The 16,724-nt window shown below is 50.4% G+C and overlaps 1 protein-coding gene across 1 annotated transcript in view; it reads left to right on the forward strand.

Moving 5' to 3' along the window:
* Window positions 1–16,291, forward strand: part of LOC142674680 (matrix metalloproteinase-21-like) — a 49,730-nt gene extending 33,439 nt beyond the window's left edge. Inside the window, exon 7 of the mRNA XM_075847196.1 lies at window positions 12,562–16,291. Coding sequence (XP_075703311.1) covers window positions 12,562–12,864 — 303 coding nt within the window. The 3' untranslated portion in view covers window positions 12,865–16,291. The remainder of the gene's footprint in view (window positions 1–12,561) is intronic.
* Window positions 16,292–16,724: the final 433 nt, after the last annotated feature.

Genomic DNA, 16,724 nt, shown 5'->3' on the forward strand with positions numbered 1-16,724 from the left:
TCTGAAGGGCCGCTGGCGACAACCACAGGGCTAGGAGTCTTGGTGTGGCGGTTCAGGATCACTGGCTTCAGGAGGGATACATGGAAGGAGTTGGGGATCTTGAGGGTAGAAGGCAGCCGAAGCTTATAGGCGACATGGTTGATTTGTTGTAGGATCTCAAATGTTCCGAGGAACCTGGGAGCAAACTTGCATGACGATACTCTTAGTTGAATGTTCCTGGAGGACAGCCAGACCTTTGTGCCAGGAAGAAACGGAGGTGCTTCTCTTCTCCTTGTGTCCGCCCTCCGTTTCATACGGTCAACTGCTATCAGGATGAAGGATCGAGTCTGCTGCCAAATTTTTAGAAAGTCCCTAAAGGCCGCGTCAGCAGCTGGAACCTTGGATGAATCAGGAACCAGGAGAGGTATTCGTGGGTGTTGGCCAAGGACTATGAAGAACGGAGTGTTCCTAGTGGACTCGCTGGTATGATTGTTGTATGAGAATTCAGCCCACAGAAGCAACTGTACCCAGTCATCATGTTGCCTAGAGACTGTCACAAAGCGGGTTAGTGGACCCACTAGGCCGTACCGGGAAGGCAGCTGGCTAAACCACAGGAAACCCCAGAAATACAATGTTCCGCACAAGGGTACCTGAATAGTCCAGATGGTGGCCGTCGCTCTGGCACAGATGAGATGGGTGCAGCAGATGGCGCCAAACGTGGCGGATGACACAGGAGCCACAAGTTGCGCCAGACGTGGCGTATTCCTCCGGACGTGGCAGATGACACAGGACGTGGTGGATTCCTCCGGACGTGGTAGATGACACAGGACGTGGCAGATTCCTCTGGATGTGGCAGATGACACCGGACGTGGCAGAACTTGATACTAAGGCAAAGCACGGGAAACAGGAACGGGGAACAAGGCACGGGTAACAACAGGAACGGGAAACACTAAGGGACCATTTGCAAGACAGACTGGGAAAACTAACAACGCTCAGGCAAGGATTAGAAGGCCAGGAGACTTCTTATAGAACAGGAAATCGTGGCAGTTGATGATGATGACGATTTCCTTATTGCGTGCACTAGCCCTTTAAGGCCGGGCGCGAGCGCACCCTACGGGACACAGCCGAACGGAGCGGAAGTGAGCACTGGCGTCTCCTAGGAGGGAGACGGGGACCAGCGCTCACAGATCCATGGCTGCGGGCGTCGGGAGGTGAGTGAACCCGACGGCCCGCGGCCATGGACGCTACAGAGACGACCTGTCCATTGGACTGAGGATGGTAGGCCGAGGAAAAGTCGAACTTCACACCTGGAAGTCCGAAGAGGGCTCCCCAGAACCTCGAGATGAACTGAACCCCCCGATCAGACACAATATGCCGCGGCAAGCCGTGCAGGCGGAAGACGTGCTGGATAAACAGTATGGCCAGTTGATGAGCAGACGGAAGACCGGTCAGAGGAACGAAGTGAGCCATTGTAATGTCCGTTGCTGCGGGCTGTCAGCTCCAACCTCTCCCTGACAGCCGCAGCCACGAGTCGGCAAGCGCTGGCCCCAGCCTCCTCCTCAGGAGACGCCAGAGCTCGCGTCCACTCACCTCTGCCGGATCCAGTAGGCCTCATTAAAGGGGCAGCGCGCACACCGGACCTCAAGGACGAACTTTGACCCATGAGTACCCTGGACTATAAGATGGGTCCAGCCCCTTAGTTCTATGCCTGAGCGTTGTTGTGTTTTCTTAGTTTGTCTATGCAAATGGTCCCCTAGTGTTTCCTGCTCCCAGTGTTTCCTGTTCCTGTAACCTGTATCCTGATCTAGTGCCGTGTTGGTATAGTCGAGCTGTGCTGGATACCACGCTTGTCTGCTTCTCCACGCTTGACGACCACCTGCTGCCTAGTTCCTGCCAAGCTACTGTCCGTGCTGCCACAGGTACCCTATATTCTATAGACTCTGACCTGCTCCCTGTTGGCCAGCTGCCTTACCGCGAAGGCGGTATGGCCCAGTTGGTTCACAGACCTTTCGTGGCAGCCAATTTTGAAAATCGATCCCGGCGTGACCTGCCAGTCTAGAGGCGTGTCCCCAGCGGAGGACTCTCCTTTGGTCAGCCATGCGCACAAAAGTTCTCCCTTGAGGGATGTCCCCAACTTGCAGTGGATTGACTGAAACTATACAAGACAGGAGTTAAGGATCTGCCAGGCACAGCTTCTGTATCCACGCCCATAGGTAATCAGTCTGCACCTCCTTCTATGTCTGTGAGACTGACTCTATCTTCCACCACTCAGGATGGCAGGCTTAGGAGTGGGAGAGCCTATCACAGCCGGGCCAGACTGAGCTAGCTCCCGCCCTCTGTCTATTTATACCTGCCTTTCCTGTTCCTCCTTGCTTGTGATTCTTCTCGTTTTGTTTCCTGGCCCTGCTGCAGCTTCTTGTACCATTTGACCCTGCTTCATATTGACCCTGGCTTACTGACTACTCTCCTGCTCTGTGTTTGGTACCTCGTGCTCTCCTGGTTTGACTCGGCTTGTTCACTACTCTCCTGCTCTACGTTTGGTACCTCGTACACTCCTGGATTGACTCGGCTCGTTCACCACTCTTGTTGCTCACGGTGTTGCCGTGGGCAACTGCCCCTTTTCCCTTGCTTGTGTACCCTTGTCTGTTTGTCTCGTGCACTTATTGAGCGTAGGGACCGTCGCCCAGTTGTACCCCGTCGCCTAGGGCGGGTCGTTGCAAGTAGGCAGGGACTGAGTGGCGGGTAGATTAGGGCTCACTTGTCTGTTTCCTTACCCCTATCATTACATAATCACAAGCCCATATACCTAGTCTACCCTGGTCCCTGACACTACTATGGACCCCCTTGAGACCCTGGTTCAGCAAATGCAGGGTCTCTCCCTACAGGTCCAGGCCCTGGCTCAGAGGGTCAACCAGCCTGATGCTACCATGGTAGTGCCCCTCACCTCTCCTCTTGAACCCCACCTCAAGTTGCCTGACCGGTTCTCAGGGGACCGGAAGACTTTTCTCTCCTTTCGGGAGAGTTGTAGGCTCTATTTTCGCTTAAAGCCCCACTCCTCAGGTTCTGAGAGCCAGCGGGTGGGTATAATTATGTCCCGGCTCCAGGAAGGGCCCCAAGAATGGGCCTTCTCCTTGGCTCCTGATGCCCCTGAACTTTCCTCCGTTGATCTTTTCTTTTCTGCTCTCGGACTCATTTATGACGAGACTGACAGCTGGTGACCTTACGTCAGGGTAAGAAACCTGTTCAGGAGTATTGCTCTGACTTTAGGAAGTGGTGCGTAGGTTCTCGGTGGAATGACCCTGCCTTAAGGTGCCAGTTTAGGTTGGGTCCGTCGAACACCCTGAAATACCTGCTAGTTAGCTATCCCTCTTCTGACTCCCTAGACCAGGTTATGGCTTTAGCGGTACGACTTGACCGACGTCTCAGGGAACATCAACGTGAACGTTTTTGTGTTTTCTCCTCTGACTCCCCCATGATGCCTGCCGAGGTTCCGTTGCTTCGTTCTTCCACGGAAGACTCGGAGGTACCTATGCAACTCGGGGCCTCCGTGTCCCCCCAACAACGTAGAGAGTTCCGCAGGAAGAATGGTCTCTGCTTCTATTGTGGGGATGACAAGCATCAAGTGAACACCTGTCCTAGGCGTAAGAATAAGCAGCCGGAAAACTTCCGCGCCTAAGTGATCATCGGGGAGGTCCCGTAAATATGAAACGTAATAAAATCTTGCTTCCCTTTCAGGTCTCTTTTGGTGGTAGGTCTGCTACCGGCAGTGCCTTTGTGGATTCAGGGTCGTCTGCTAATATCATGTCTGTGGAATTTGCTATGTCTCTAGCTATGCCTTTGATTGATTTGCCTAAACCTGTCCCTGTAGTGGGTATCGACTCCACTCCTCTTGCTAATGGTTATTTTACACAGCATACCCCTGTTTTTGAACTCCTTGTGGGCTCCATGCATTTGGAGCAGTGCTCTGTACTAGTTATGCAGGGATTATCGTCCGATTTGGTTTTAGGCCTTCCCTGGTTGCAGTTGCATAATCCCACGTTTGACTGGAATACTGGGGATCTTACCAAATGGGGTAATGAATGCTTGACGTCATGTCTTTCTGTTAACACTATTTCTCCCCCTGAGTAGGTGAACACGCTACCTGAGTTTGTTCAGGACTTCGCTGATGTTTTCTCTAAGGAGGCCTCCGAAGTGTTACCCCCTCATAGAGAATACGATTGCGCTATCGATTTGGTACCAGGAGCTAAGCTCCCTAAGGGTAGGATATTTAATCTCTCTTGTCCTGAACGTGAAGCCATGAGAGAGTATATCCAGGAAAGCCTGGCCAAGGGTTACATTCGCCCCTCTACTTCTCCGGTAGGTGCTGGCTTCTTCTTCGTAGGGAAGAAGGATGGTGGTCTTAGGCCGTGCATTGACTACCGTAACTTGAATAAGGTCACTGTGAGGAACCAGTATCCCCTTCCTTTGATTCCTGATCTCTTTAATCAGGTTCAGGGGGCCCAATGGTTCTCTACATTTGATCTACGGGGGGTGTATAACCTTATCCGTATCAAAGAGGGGGATGAGTGGAAGACTGCGTTTAACACGCCCGAAGGTAATTTCGAATACCTCGTCATGCCGTTTGGGTTGTATAATGCTCCCGCGGTCTTCCAGAATTTCATAAATGAGATTTTAAGAGACTACCTGGGGGTATTTCTTGTAGTGTACCTTGATGACATACTTGTGTTTTCAAAGGACTGGTCCTCCCACATTGAGCATGTCAGGAAGGTGCTCCAGCTCCTTCGGGAAAACAAACTGTTTGCGAAGACCGAAAAATGTGTGTTTGGGGTGCAGGAGATACCATTTTTGGGTCAAATCCTCACTCCTCATGAATTCTGCATGGACCCCGCTTAGGTCCAGGCTGTGGCGGAATGGGTCCAACTTGCTTCCCTGAAGGCATTACAGTGCTTCTTGGGGTTCGCTAATTATTACATGAGATTTATTGCTAACTTCTCGGTCATCGCTAAGCCTCTTACGGACCTCACTCGCAAAGGTGCTGATCTCCTCCGCTGGCCTCCTGAGGCTGTCCAGGCTTTTGAGGTCCTTAAGAAGTGCTTTATCTCGGCCCCGGTGTTGGTTCAGCCCAACCAAATGGAGCCATTTATCGTGGAGGTTGACGCGTCCGAGGTGGGAGTGGGGGCTGTCTTGTCCCAGGGTACCAGGTCCCTCACCCATCTCCGTCCCTGTGCCTACTTCTCCAGGAAGTTTTCGCCCACTGAGAGTAACTATGATATTGGCAACCGCAAACTCTTAGCCATTAAATGGAAATTTGAAGAGTGGCGCCACTTCCTGGAGGGGGCTAGGCACCAGGTAACGGTCCTTACCGACCACAAGAATCTGGTTTTCCTAGAATCTGCCCGGAGGCTTAACCCGAAATAAGCTCGATGGGCGTTATTTTTTACTAGATTAAATTTTTTGGTTACCTATAGGGCTGGGTCTAAAAATATTAAGGCTAATGCACTGTCGCGTAGCTTCATGGCCAGCCCTCCTTCGGAGGAAGATCCTGCTTGTATTTTGCCTCCAGGTATAATCATTTCCTCTATTAACTCTGATTTAGTCTCTGAAATTGCTGCTGATCAAGGTTCAGCTCCCGGGAACCTTCCTGAGAACAAGCTGTTTGTTCCTCTGCAATTCCGGCTACGTGGACTTAGGGAAAATCATGACTCCGCACTATCTGGTCATCCAGGCATCCTGGGTACCAAGCACCTCATTGCCAGAAACTATTGGTGGCCTGGGTTGCCTAAAGACGTTAAGGCCTACGTCGCCGCTTGTGAGGTTTGTGCTAGGTCCAAGACTCCCAGGTCCCGACCAGCGGGCTTACTACGTTCTTTGCCCATTCCCCAGAGACCTTGGACCCATATCTCCATGGATTTTATCACAGATTTGCCTCCATCTCAAGGCAAGTCGGTGGTGTGTGTTGTAGTAGACCGCTTCAGTAAGATGTGCCACTTTGTGCCCCTCAAAAAACTACCCAATGCTAAGACGTTAGCTACCTTGTTTGTCAAACACATCCTGCGTCTCCATGGGGTCCCTGTCAATATTGTTTCGGACAGAGGGGTACAATTTGTTTCATTGTTTTGGAGAGCCTTCTGTAAAAAGTTGGAGATTGATCTGTCCTTCTCCTCTGCCATCCATCCTGAAACTAATGGCCAAACTGAGAGGACTAATCAGTCTCTAGAACAATATTTAAGGTGTTTTATCTCTGACTGTCAATATGATTGGGTCTCATTCATTCCCCTCGCCGAATTTTCCCTTAATAACCGGGTCAGTAACTCGTCAGGGGTCTCCCCATTTTTCTGTAATTTTGGGTTTAATCCACGGTTCTCCTCCGTTTCACCTGGTAGTTCCAACAATCCCGAGGTAGATGTCGTTCATCGGGAACTGTGCACAGTCTGGGCCCAGGTTCAGAAGAACCTAGAGGCGTCCCAGAGCATACAAAAAACTCAGGCAGATAGAAGACGTTCTGCTAACCCCTTGTTTATGGTCGGGGATCTGGTGTGGCCATCGTCTAAGAACTTGCGCCTTAAAGTCCCGTCCAAGAAGTTTGCTCCCCGGTTTATAGGGCCGTATAAGGTCATTGAAGTCCTCAATCCTGTCTTCTTCCGACTGGAGTTGCCCCCATCTTTTCGAGTACACGACGTGTTTCATGCCTCCCTCCTTAAACGCTGCTCCCCGTCCTTGGCTCGCTCGAGGAAATCTCCTGTCCCCGTTTTCACCCCTGAGGGGCTAGAATTCGAGGTGGCCAAGATTGTGGACAGCAAGATGGTCCAAGGCTCCCTCCAGTACCTGGTCCATTGGAGAGCTTACAGGCCTGAGGAGAGGACTTGGGTACCCGCCTGGGATGTTCACGCTGGGGTATTGGTCAGGAGGTTCCACCTTCGTTTCCCCAATAAACCAGGTCCATCTAGAAAGGGTCCGGTGGCCCCTCATAAAAGGGGGGGTACTGTTAAGGATCTGCCAGGCACAGCTTCTGTATCCACGCCCATAGGTAATCAGTCTGCACCTGCTTCTATGTCTGTGAGACTGACTCCATCTTCCACCACTCAGGATGGCAGGCTTAGGAGTGGGAGAGCCTATCATAGCCTGGCTAGACGGAGCTAGCTTCCGCCCTCTGTCTATTTATACCTGCCTTTCCTGTTCCTCCTTGCTTGTGATTCTTCTCGTTTTGTTTCCTGGCCCTGCTGCAGCTTCTTGTACCATTTGACCCTGCTTACTGGCTACTCTCCTGCTCTGCATTTGGTACCTCGTACACTCCTGGTTTGACTCGGCTTGTTCACTACTCTCCTACTCTACGTTTGGTACCTCATACACTCCTGGTTTGACTCGGCTCGTTCACCACTCTTGTTGCTCACGGTGTTGCTGTGGGCAACTGCCCCTTTTCCCTTGCTTGTGTACCCTTGTCTGTCGTGCACTTATTGAGCGTAGGGACCGTCGCCCAGTTGTACCCCGTCGCCTAGGGCGGGTCGTTGCAAGTAGGCAGGGACTGAGTGGCGGGTAGATTAGGGCTCACTTGTCTGTTTCCTTACCCCTATCATTACAACAGGTCGATAATGTTCTGGGGCATCGCCATAGTGTCTTCCGTCTCAAAAGACCTGGACAAGGCATCGGCCCTCACATTCTTGTTAGCCAGGCGATAATGGAGCTCAAACTGGAACCTAGCAAAGAACAGTGACCACCTGGCCTGATGAGGATTCAGCCGTTGGGCTGTCTGGAGGTAGGTGAGGTTCTCGTGGTCCGTAAAAATCAGGATGGGATGAGCTGTGCCCTCTAGTAGATGTCTCCACTCCTCCAGGGCCAATTTGATGGTCAGTAACTCCCGATCCCTAATCAAGTAGTTGCATTCTGCGGAAGAGAAGAGCTTAGAGAAATATCCACATACCCTAGACTTGCCCTTGGAACCTCTCTGGAACAGGAGTGCACCAGCACCGACAGAGGACGCGTCCACCTCCAACGAGAACTGTAGGGAAACGTCTGGATGATGGAGGATAGAGGCTGACGTGAAGGCACTCTTCAGGCTATTGAACGCGGACTCTGCCTCAGGAGTTCACACCTTGGCGTTCATGCCTTTCTTGGTGAGGTTAGAGATTGGAGATGTTAGTGAAGAGAAGTTTGGGATGAACTGTCTGTAAAAATTGGCGAATCCCAGAAAGCGCTGTATGGCCCTCAATCCTTGAGGACGTGGCCATTCCAGGACAGCCTTTACCTTTTCAGGATCCATCTTGAGACCTCTATTCGAGATGATGTAGCCCAGGAAGGGTAGCGCATCTCTCTCAAACACGCACTTTTCCAATTTGGAGTACAGATGATTCTCCCTTAACCGCAGCAGGACTTGATGGACATTTTTCCGATGAGTCATAGGATATGGAGAAAAAATTAAGATGTCATTAAGATAGACTACTACACAAACATAGAGGAGGTCACGGAAAACGTCAATCACAAACTCCTGGAAGACCGCGGGAGCATCACACTCTGGCTGAAGGGCATTACTAGATATTCATAGTGTCCGTCCCGGGTGTTAAATGCCGTCTTCCATTCGTCACCCTGGCGAATCTGGATTAGATTGCAAGCCCCCCACAGGTCTAACTTGGAAAAGATCTTGGCACCACGTATACGGTCAAATAATTCTGAGATCAATGGCAATGGATACTTATTTTTCACCGTGATCTGGTTGAGACCTCGGTAGTCTATACAGGGACGAAGAGAACCATCCTTCTTTTTGACGAAGAAGAACCCGGCTCCTGCCGGGGAGGAATACTTGCGTATGAAGCCCCGCTCCAAGTTCTCTCTAACATAGGCGAACATAGACAAAGTCTCTGGCAGAGAGAGAGAGGATATACCCTACCACGGGGAAGGGATGCACCAGGAATCAGTTCGATAGGACAGTCATACGCCCGATGTGGGGGCAATGTCTCTGCCTCTTTCTTGCTGAAGACGTCAGCAAATGAAGCAAAATGACTCGGCAATCCTGCCAGTGACTGAGGCAGAGGAGACTGAGCCAAACAAATCTGTTGCAGGCAAAGATTGTGACACTTGGGGCCCCACTGGAGAACCTCTCCTGAGTTCCAGTCCAGGACTGGGGCATGCAATCGGAGCCAAGGCAGACCCAGCAACACAGGATCAATGGCTCTGGGTAGAACATAGAACGACAGCAGTTCGGAGTGGAGAGCCCCTACTTGGAACCTCAGTGGTTTGGTCACAGCAATAACTGGGTCTGGCAGGGGTAGACCATCTACTGAAGCGATTGTCAACAGGCTCTCCATAGGGGTGGTAGGTAACTGAAGAAGAAGGTACACTAGGTCTCTACGGATGAAATTAGCAGCGGATCCAGAGTCCAGATACGCAGAGACCTGATGCATTCTCTTACTGGACACTATGGTCGCTGGTATGGACAATTTGGACGAAAGTCCTTTTTTACCCAAGGTTGCTGTAATGTCGGGGTAGGGAAATAGACAAGTGAGCCCTAACCTACCCGCCACTCAGTCCCTGCTTACTTGCAACGACCCGCCCTAGGCGACGGGGTACAAATGGGCGACGGTCCCTACACTCAATAGGTGCACGATAGACAAACAGACAAGGGTACAAAGAAGCCAGGGAAATGGGGAAGTTGCCCACGGGAACACCGTGAGCAACAAGCGAGGTGAACGAGCCGAGTCAAACCAGGACATGAGCGAGGTACAAAAACGCAGAGCAGAAGAGTGGTCAGAAAAGCCAAGGTCAATCACAAGCAGAGGATCAGTAGTTCAAGAAGCTGCAGCAGGGCCAGGAAACCAACAGAGAAGAATCACAAGCAAAGGAGGAACAGGAAAGGCAGGTATAAATAGACAGAGGGCGGGAGCTAGCTCCGTCTGGCCAGGCTGTGATAGGCTCTCCCACTCCTAAGCCTGCCATCCTGGGTGGTGGAAGATGGAGTCAGTCTCACAGACATAGAAGCAGGTGCAGACTGATTACCTATGGGCGTCGACACAGAAGTTGTGTCTGCCAGATCCTTTACAGTTGCCTCTCCTAGCAACCCTAGGCTTTGGGACTTTAGGTGACACATGTACACAAGATGGCCACCGAGGCCGCAATAAAGACAAAGTCCCTAAGTGCGTCTGAGTTGTCTCTCCTGGGTGGATAGCTTACCCCGGTCCATCATCACAGACTCCATAGGATCGACATCTGAGGACAGCAGAGGTTTCTGCAAAGTAGGTCCCAGACTAGGAGGGTCTCCCTCCCAACTAACCTTTTGGAGGCGTTCTCGGATCCGCATATCAATCCGGGCGGACAGAAGGATGCGGTCAACCAGGGTAGATGACAGTTCTCGAGCGGCAAGTTCGTCCTTAATCTTAGGAGACAGTCCATTTCAGAATGCAGCCACCAGGGCCTCATTGTTCCACAACAATTCTCCTGCCAGGGTGCGAAAGTGGATGGCGTACTCACCCACGGAGGTGTCTCCTTGGTGTAGTTTAATCAAGGAAGCCGCTGCAGATAAGACCCGTTCAGGCTCATCAAACACCACGCGAAAAGTCCGGAGAAAGGCTTGGAAGTCACGGGTCTCAGGTCCTTGTCTCTCCAAGATAGGGTTCGCCCATGCAAGAGCCTTGCCAGCGAGGAGAGAGATGATGAAAGCGACCCTTGCGCCGTCAGATGAAAATGTCTTAGAACACAGGCTGAAATGGATCTAGCACTGGTTCAAAAATCCACGACAGGTACCTGCGTCTCCATCATAGTGGTCTGGAAGTGGCAAAGAAAAACACGGGTCGACACTGCCAGGAGGTGTAGTCTGAGGATCAACACTGCCAGGAGGTATAGTAGGAGGAACGGCCGCTCTTGCTTCCTGCTGACGAACGAGAGTGTTCAAAGCTTGGAGGAGTTGGTCCTGTCAAGACTGGAGGTCCAGAAAATTACGCCCGCATCTCCTGTGACGTCGTCATGGTCTTGGATCGACCAGCGGGGTCCATGGCCTGAGCTTACTGTCACGTGGGGTTCGTGGACCCACTGGGCCGTACCGCCTTGGCGATATGGCAGCTGGCCAACAGGACGCAGGTCAGAGTCTATAGTTCTTATAGAGTACCTGTGGCAGCTCAGACAGTAGCAAGGCAGGCTAGGCAGGAACTTGGCAGCAGGTGAACGCCAAGCATGGAGAAGCAGGTCAGGCTTAGAATACAGCACAGCACGGCTACAGCAAGCACGGCACTAGGTCAGGATACAGGTTACAGGAACAGGAAACACTGGGAGCAGGAAACACTAGGGGGCCATTTGCAAGACAGACTAGGAATACAACAACATAGCTCAGGTATAGAACTAGGGGGCTGGACCCCACTTATAGTCCAGAGTACTCACGGGTCAAAGTTCAGGAACGAGGTCCGGTGCGCGCGCTGCCCCTTTAAGAGCGGGCACGAGCATGCGCGCGCACCCTACGGGATCCGGCATTGGTGAGTAGACGCGAGCGCTGGCTTCTCCTGAGGAGGAGGCTGGGGCCAGCGCTTGCCGACTCGTGGCTGCGGCTGTCAGGGGAAGAACGAAGCTGACAGCCCACAGCCATGGACATGACAGCTGCGTTATAGGGGCACTCTCTAGCTGCGTTATAGGGGCACCTAAGCTGTGCTATAGGGGCACTCTCTAGCTGTGTTATGGGGGTACTATGACTGATTCTGTTTATTGGAACACTCTCTGCCTTGGTCATTGTATATTGGGGCACTCTGTAGCTGTGTTATAGGGGCACACTGTCGCTGTGTTATTGGGGCACTCTCTAGCTGTGTTATGGGGGCACTATGGCTGATTCTCTTTATTGGGACACTCTCTGCCTGGGACATTGACTATGAGGGCACTCTCTGGCTCACAGGGACACTTTATCCCAGAGACACTATGTTTGGATCGCTCTCTGTCTGACACTATTTCTACGGGTGCTCTAAGACTGGCACTCTGCATGGGGTTCTTTATGGATGATGCTGTGCATGTAGGTACTATATGGCTGGCAGTGTTTACAGGGACATTCGCTGCCAGAGGAACTGATTGTGGGGAACTCCCAGGCTGTGTGACGGCGGCACTGTGTTTGGGAACTCCTTGGATGACACTGTGGGAGCCCCTTTGCTGTTTTTATGGCTCTTACTAGTATCGGCGTGTTCTGCTTTCCCACACTGCGTCTGTAACCTCCCAAAAACCTTATTTGAACTAGATCACATGTGAATGTTATAAAACGTCGTCCTCTCGTGGGGTCATGGGGAAGTAGAACATTCTCTTAGTTGTCTCCACACTCATAGTAGTAGTACATCTAGTGGGATGAAGGTAAATCTGTGAGTCACTAGTGCTCAGTGCTGGAGAGGATGAGAGGAGTTGTCCACTATTTGTCTTCATTTAGTGCCAATGCCACAAATTTACTGCTTCAAAATCCTCTGTGACCCAATTCACACCCCTTATGTGGAGCACTGAGTGAACGATATCACCGGACCTCCAGACTTCATGTGGTCACACAGGGGTAGTATTAGGTCCAGCATAAACTTTCCATCATTATCCTCCACGCACCACAGCTTTTTTATATTTCAATGAATCTCTCCACCACAGGTCACTGCTTTCAGTGTGGATAACCATAAAGTGATCCCCGGGTATCCCAAAGCCATCATTGATGTGTTCCCTCCATATGTTCATGGAGATCATCCTCAGAGTGACCTGGACGCTGTCTACTACTCCTACACTCATCAGAGCATCTTCTTCATCAAGGACACAAATGTCTGGAGAATGTCTGGAAATAGGGATCAGCAGGACAGTGCACCCCAAAATACCCTCCTTCCCCGTGTCTCCATCAACGAACAGTGGTTCGACATCTGTGACGTTCATCCATCAATGCTGAATGCACCCAGAAGATAAACCTCCTATGGAACAAGAGGATGGATATTCTGGATCAGAACCGGCACCAGATTCAACACTATGAGGACTGATAAACTGTGTAAAGAATTTAGTCATTAATAATTCATACAATGAATGACAATAGGCTTAGCGGGGCCAGCAGCCATACAATGAATGACAATAGGCTTAACGTGGCCAGCACCCATGCAATGAATGACAGTAGGCTTAGACTGGCCAGCACCCATATAATGAAGGATAGTAGACTTAGAGGGACCAGCACCCATACAATGAAGAACAGTAGGCTTAGCGGGGCCAGCACCCATACAATGAATGACAATAGGCTTAGCGGAGCCAGCACACATACAATGAAGGACAGTAGGTTTAGCGTGGCCAGCACCCATACAATGAATGACAGTAGGCTCAGCGGGGCCAGCACCCATACAATGAAGGACAGTAGGCTCAGCGGGGCCAGCACCCATACAATGAAGTTCAGTAGGCTTAGAGGGCCCAGCACCAACACAATGAAGGACAGTAGGCTTAGGGGGGCCAGTACCCACACAATGAAGGACAGTGGGCTTAGGGGGGCCAGCACCCATACAATGAAGGACAGTAGGCTTAGGGGGGCCAGCACCTATACAATGAAGGACAGTAGGCTTAGGGGGGCCAGCACCCATACAATGAAGGAAAGTAGGCTTAGCGGGGCCAGCACACATACAATGAATGACAGTAGGCTTAGCGTGGCCAGCACACATACAATGAAGGACAGTAGGCTTAGCGGGGCCAGCACACATACAATGAAGGACAGTAGGCTTAGCGGGGCAAGCACCCATACAACGAAGGACAGTAGGCTTAGCGGGGCCAGCACCCATAAAATGAAGGACAGTAGGCTTAGCGTGGCCAGCACCCACACAATGAAGGACAGTAGGCTTAGGGGGCCAGCACCCATAAAATGAAGGACAGTAGGCTTAGCGTGGCCAGCACCCATACAATGAAGGACAGTAGGCTTAGCGTGGCCAGCACCCATACAATGAAGGACAGAAGGCTTAGCGAGTCCAGCACCCATACAATGAAGGACAGTAGGCTTAAAGTGGCGAGCACACATACGATGAAGGATATTAGGCTTAGCATGGTCAGCACCCATACAATGAAGGACAGTAGTCTTAGCGGGGCCTGCACCTATACGATGAAGGACAGTAGGCTTAGATGGGCCCTCACGATGAAAGACAGTAGGCTTAGCGGGGCCAGCACTCATACAAAGAAGGACAGTAGGCTTACATAGTTACATAGTTACATAGTTACATAGTTTGTACGGTTGAAAAAAGACACATGTCCATCAAGTTCAACCAAGGGATGGGAAAGGGGAAGTAAAAAATGTCTACAAATAGCAGTTAATATTTTTTAGTTCTAGGAAATTATCTAACCCTTTTTTGCAGCATCTCCTGTCCCTGCTGTGACAGCTCCTGCGGTGTCTCCTGTCCCTGCTGTGACAGCTCCTGCGGTGTCTCCTGTCCCTGCTGTGACGGCTCCTGCGGTGTCTCCTGACCCTGCTGTGACGGCTCCTGCGGTGTCTCCTGTCCCTGCTGTGACGGCTCCTGCGCTCGGCTATTCCATAGATTCACAGTTCTCACAGTAAAGAAGCCTTGTCGCCTCTGCAGGTTGAACCTTTTTTTCTCCAGACGGAGGGAGCGCCCCCTTGTTTTTTGAGGGGGTTTTCCATGGAACAGGATTTCACCATATTTTTTGTATGTGCCATTAATATATTTATATAAGTTAATCATGTCCCCCTTAGTCGTCTTTTCTCAAGGCTAAATAGGTTTAATTCTTTTAATCTTTCCTCATAACTTAGATTCTCCACGCCCCTTATTAGCTTCGTTGCTCTTCTTTGTATTTTTTCCAACTCCAGGGCATCCTTTCTATGAACTGGAGCCCAGAACTGGACTGCATATTCTAGATGAGGCCTCACTAATGCTTTGTAAAGTGGTAATATTACATCCCTGTCCCGCGAGTCCATGCCTCTTTTGATACACGACAATATTTTGCTGGCCTTTGAAGCAGCTGATTGACACTGCATGCTGAAATTTAGTTTATGATTTACAAGTACACCCAGATCCTTCTCAACAAGTGACTCCCCCAGTGTAGCTCCCCCTAGGACATATGATGCTGCAGATTATTACACCCAGATCCTTCTCAACAAGTGACTCCCCCAGTGTAGCTCCCCCTAGGACATATGATGCTGCAGGTTGTTGGTACCCAGATGCATAACTTTACATTTATCTACATTAAACTTCATTTGCCAAATGGACGCCCAAACACTTAGTTTGTTTAAATCTGCCTGCAATTCACAAACATCTTCCATAGTCTGAACTATATTACATAGCTTGGTGTCATCTGCAAAAATAGAAATAGTGCTATTAATCCCATCCTCTATATCATTAATAAATAAGTTGAATAATAGTGGTCCCAGCACTGAACCCTTAGTGTGGCCAGCACCCATACAAAGAAGGACAGTAGGCTTAGCGGGGCCAGCACTCATACAATGAAGGACAGTAGGCTTAGCGTGGCCAGCACCCATACAATGAAGGAAAGTAGGCTTAGCGGGACCAGCACCCATACAATGAAGGACAGTAGGCTTAGCGGGGCAAGCACACATACGATGAAGGATATTAGGCTTAGAGTGGCCAGCACCCATACAATGAAGGACAGTAGGCTTAGGGGGGCCAGCACCCATACAATGAAGGAAAGTAGGCTTAGCGGGACCAGCACCCATACAATGAAGGACAGTAGGCTTAGCGGGGCAAGCACACATACGATGAAGGATATTAGGCTTAGAGTGGCCAGCACCCATACAATGAAGGACAGTAGGCTTAGCGGGGCAAGCACCCATACGATGAAGGATATTAGGCTTAGCGTGGCCAGCACCCATACGATGAAGGACAGTAGGCTTAGAGGGGCCAGCACCCTTATGATGAAAGACAGTAGGCTTAGCGTAGCCAGCAGCCATACAATGAAGGACAGTAGGCTTAGCGGGGCCAGCACCCATACAATGAAGGACAGTAGGCTTAGAGGAGCCAGCACCCATACAATGAAGGACAGTAGGCTTAGCATGGCCAGCACCCATACAATGAAGGACAGTAGGCTTAGCGGGGCCAGCACCCATACAATGAAGGACAGTAGGCTTAGTGGGCCCAGCACCCATACAATGAAGGACAGTAGGCTTAGCGGGGCCAACACCCATTCAATGAAGGACAGTAGGCTTAGCGTGGCCAGCACTCATACAATGAAGGACAGTAGGCTTAGTGGGGCCAGCACCCATACAATGAAAGACAGTAGGCTAACCCCATAAAAGCCTCAACATTTGTTACCCAAGATAAGTTATGATGTCGACATATATCGCATCCATCATATGACAATGTTCCTTCTAGGAATTATTTTGAAAGACAAAACTTCTTGTTGCATTAAATTATAATATTGTTTTTCTAATCCATTGTTTCCATAGTCCTTAATTATGGATCTAGATCATCTAACGCTGGTCGAGCTGGGGAGGTTCTAGTCTGACTGTCGAGGTTGTACTCCCATGTAATGATTAGGAGATGAATCTGTTACAGTTCCACATTATTAGGATATAAAATAAGAATATCTCTAACATAAGATGACATGTTGGCGGCCGGTCACATGACGTTCTAGGTGACTCTACGTCATAGTTTAGAACATCTTCATTCCATCTTCTCCTCTTGTAGTGAAGTTCGTATTATGGGTTCGATCAAGTTTTTTTTCCATAAATAAGTCGCATTTCTTAAGCGCATGATATAATTGTTACACACACTTGCAGCAGGTGGAGGTGTGGGGGAGTAGATTGAGCGTGCACCTACTATTATGAAAAC

Source organism: Rhinoderma darwinii (genome assembly GCF_050947455.1).
Source record: "Rhinoderma darwinii isolate aRhiDar2 chromosome 1 unlocalized genomic scaffold, aRhiDar2.hap1 SUPER_1_unloc_6, whole genome shotgun sequence".
Classification (NCBI taxonomy): Eukaryota; Metazoa; Chordata; class Amphibia; order Anura; family Rhinodermatidae; genus Rhinoderma; species Rhinoderma darwinii.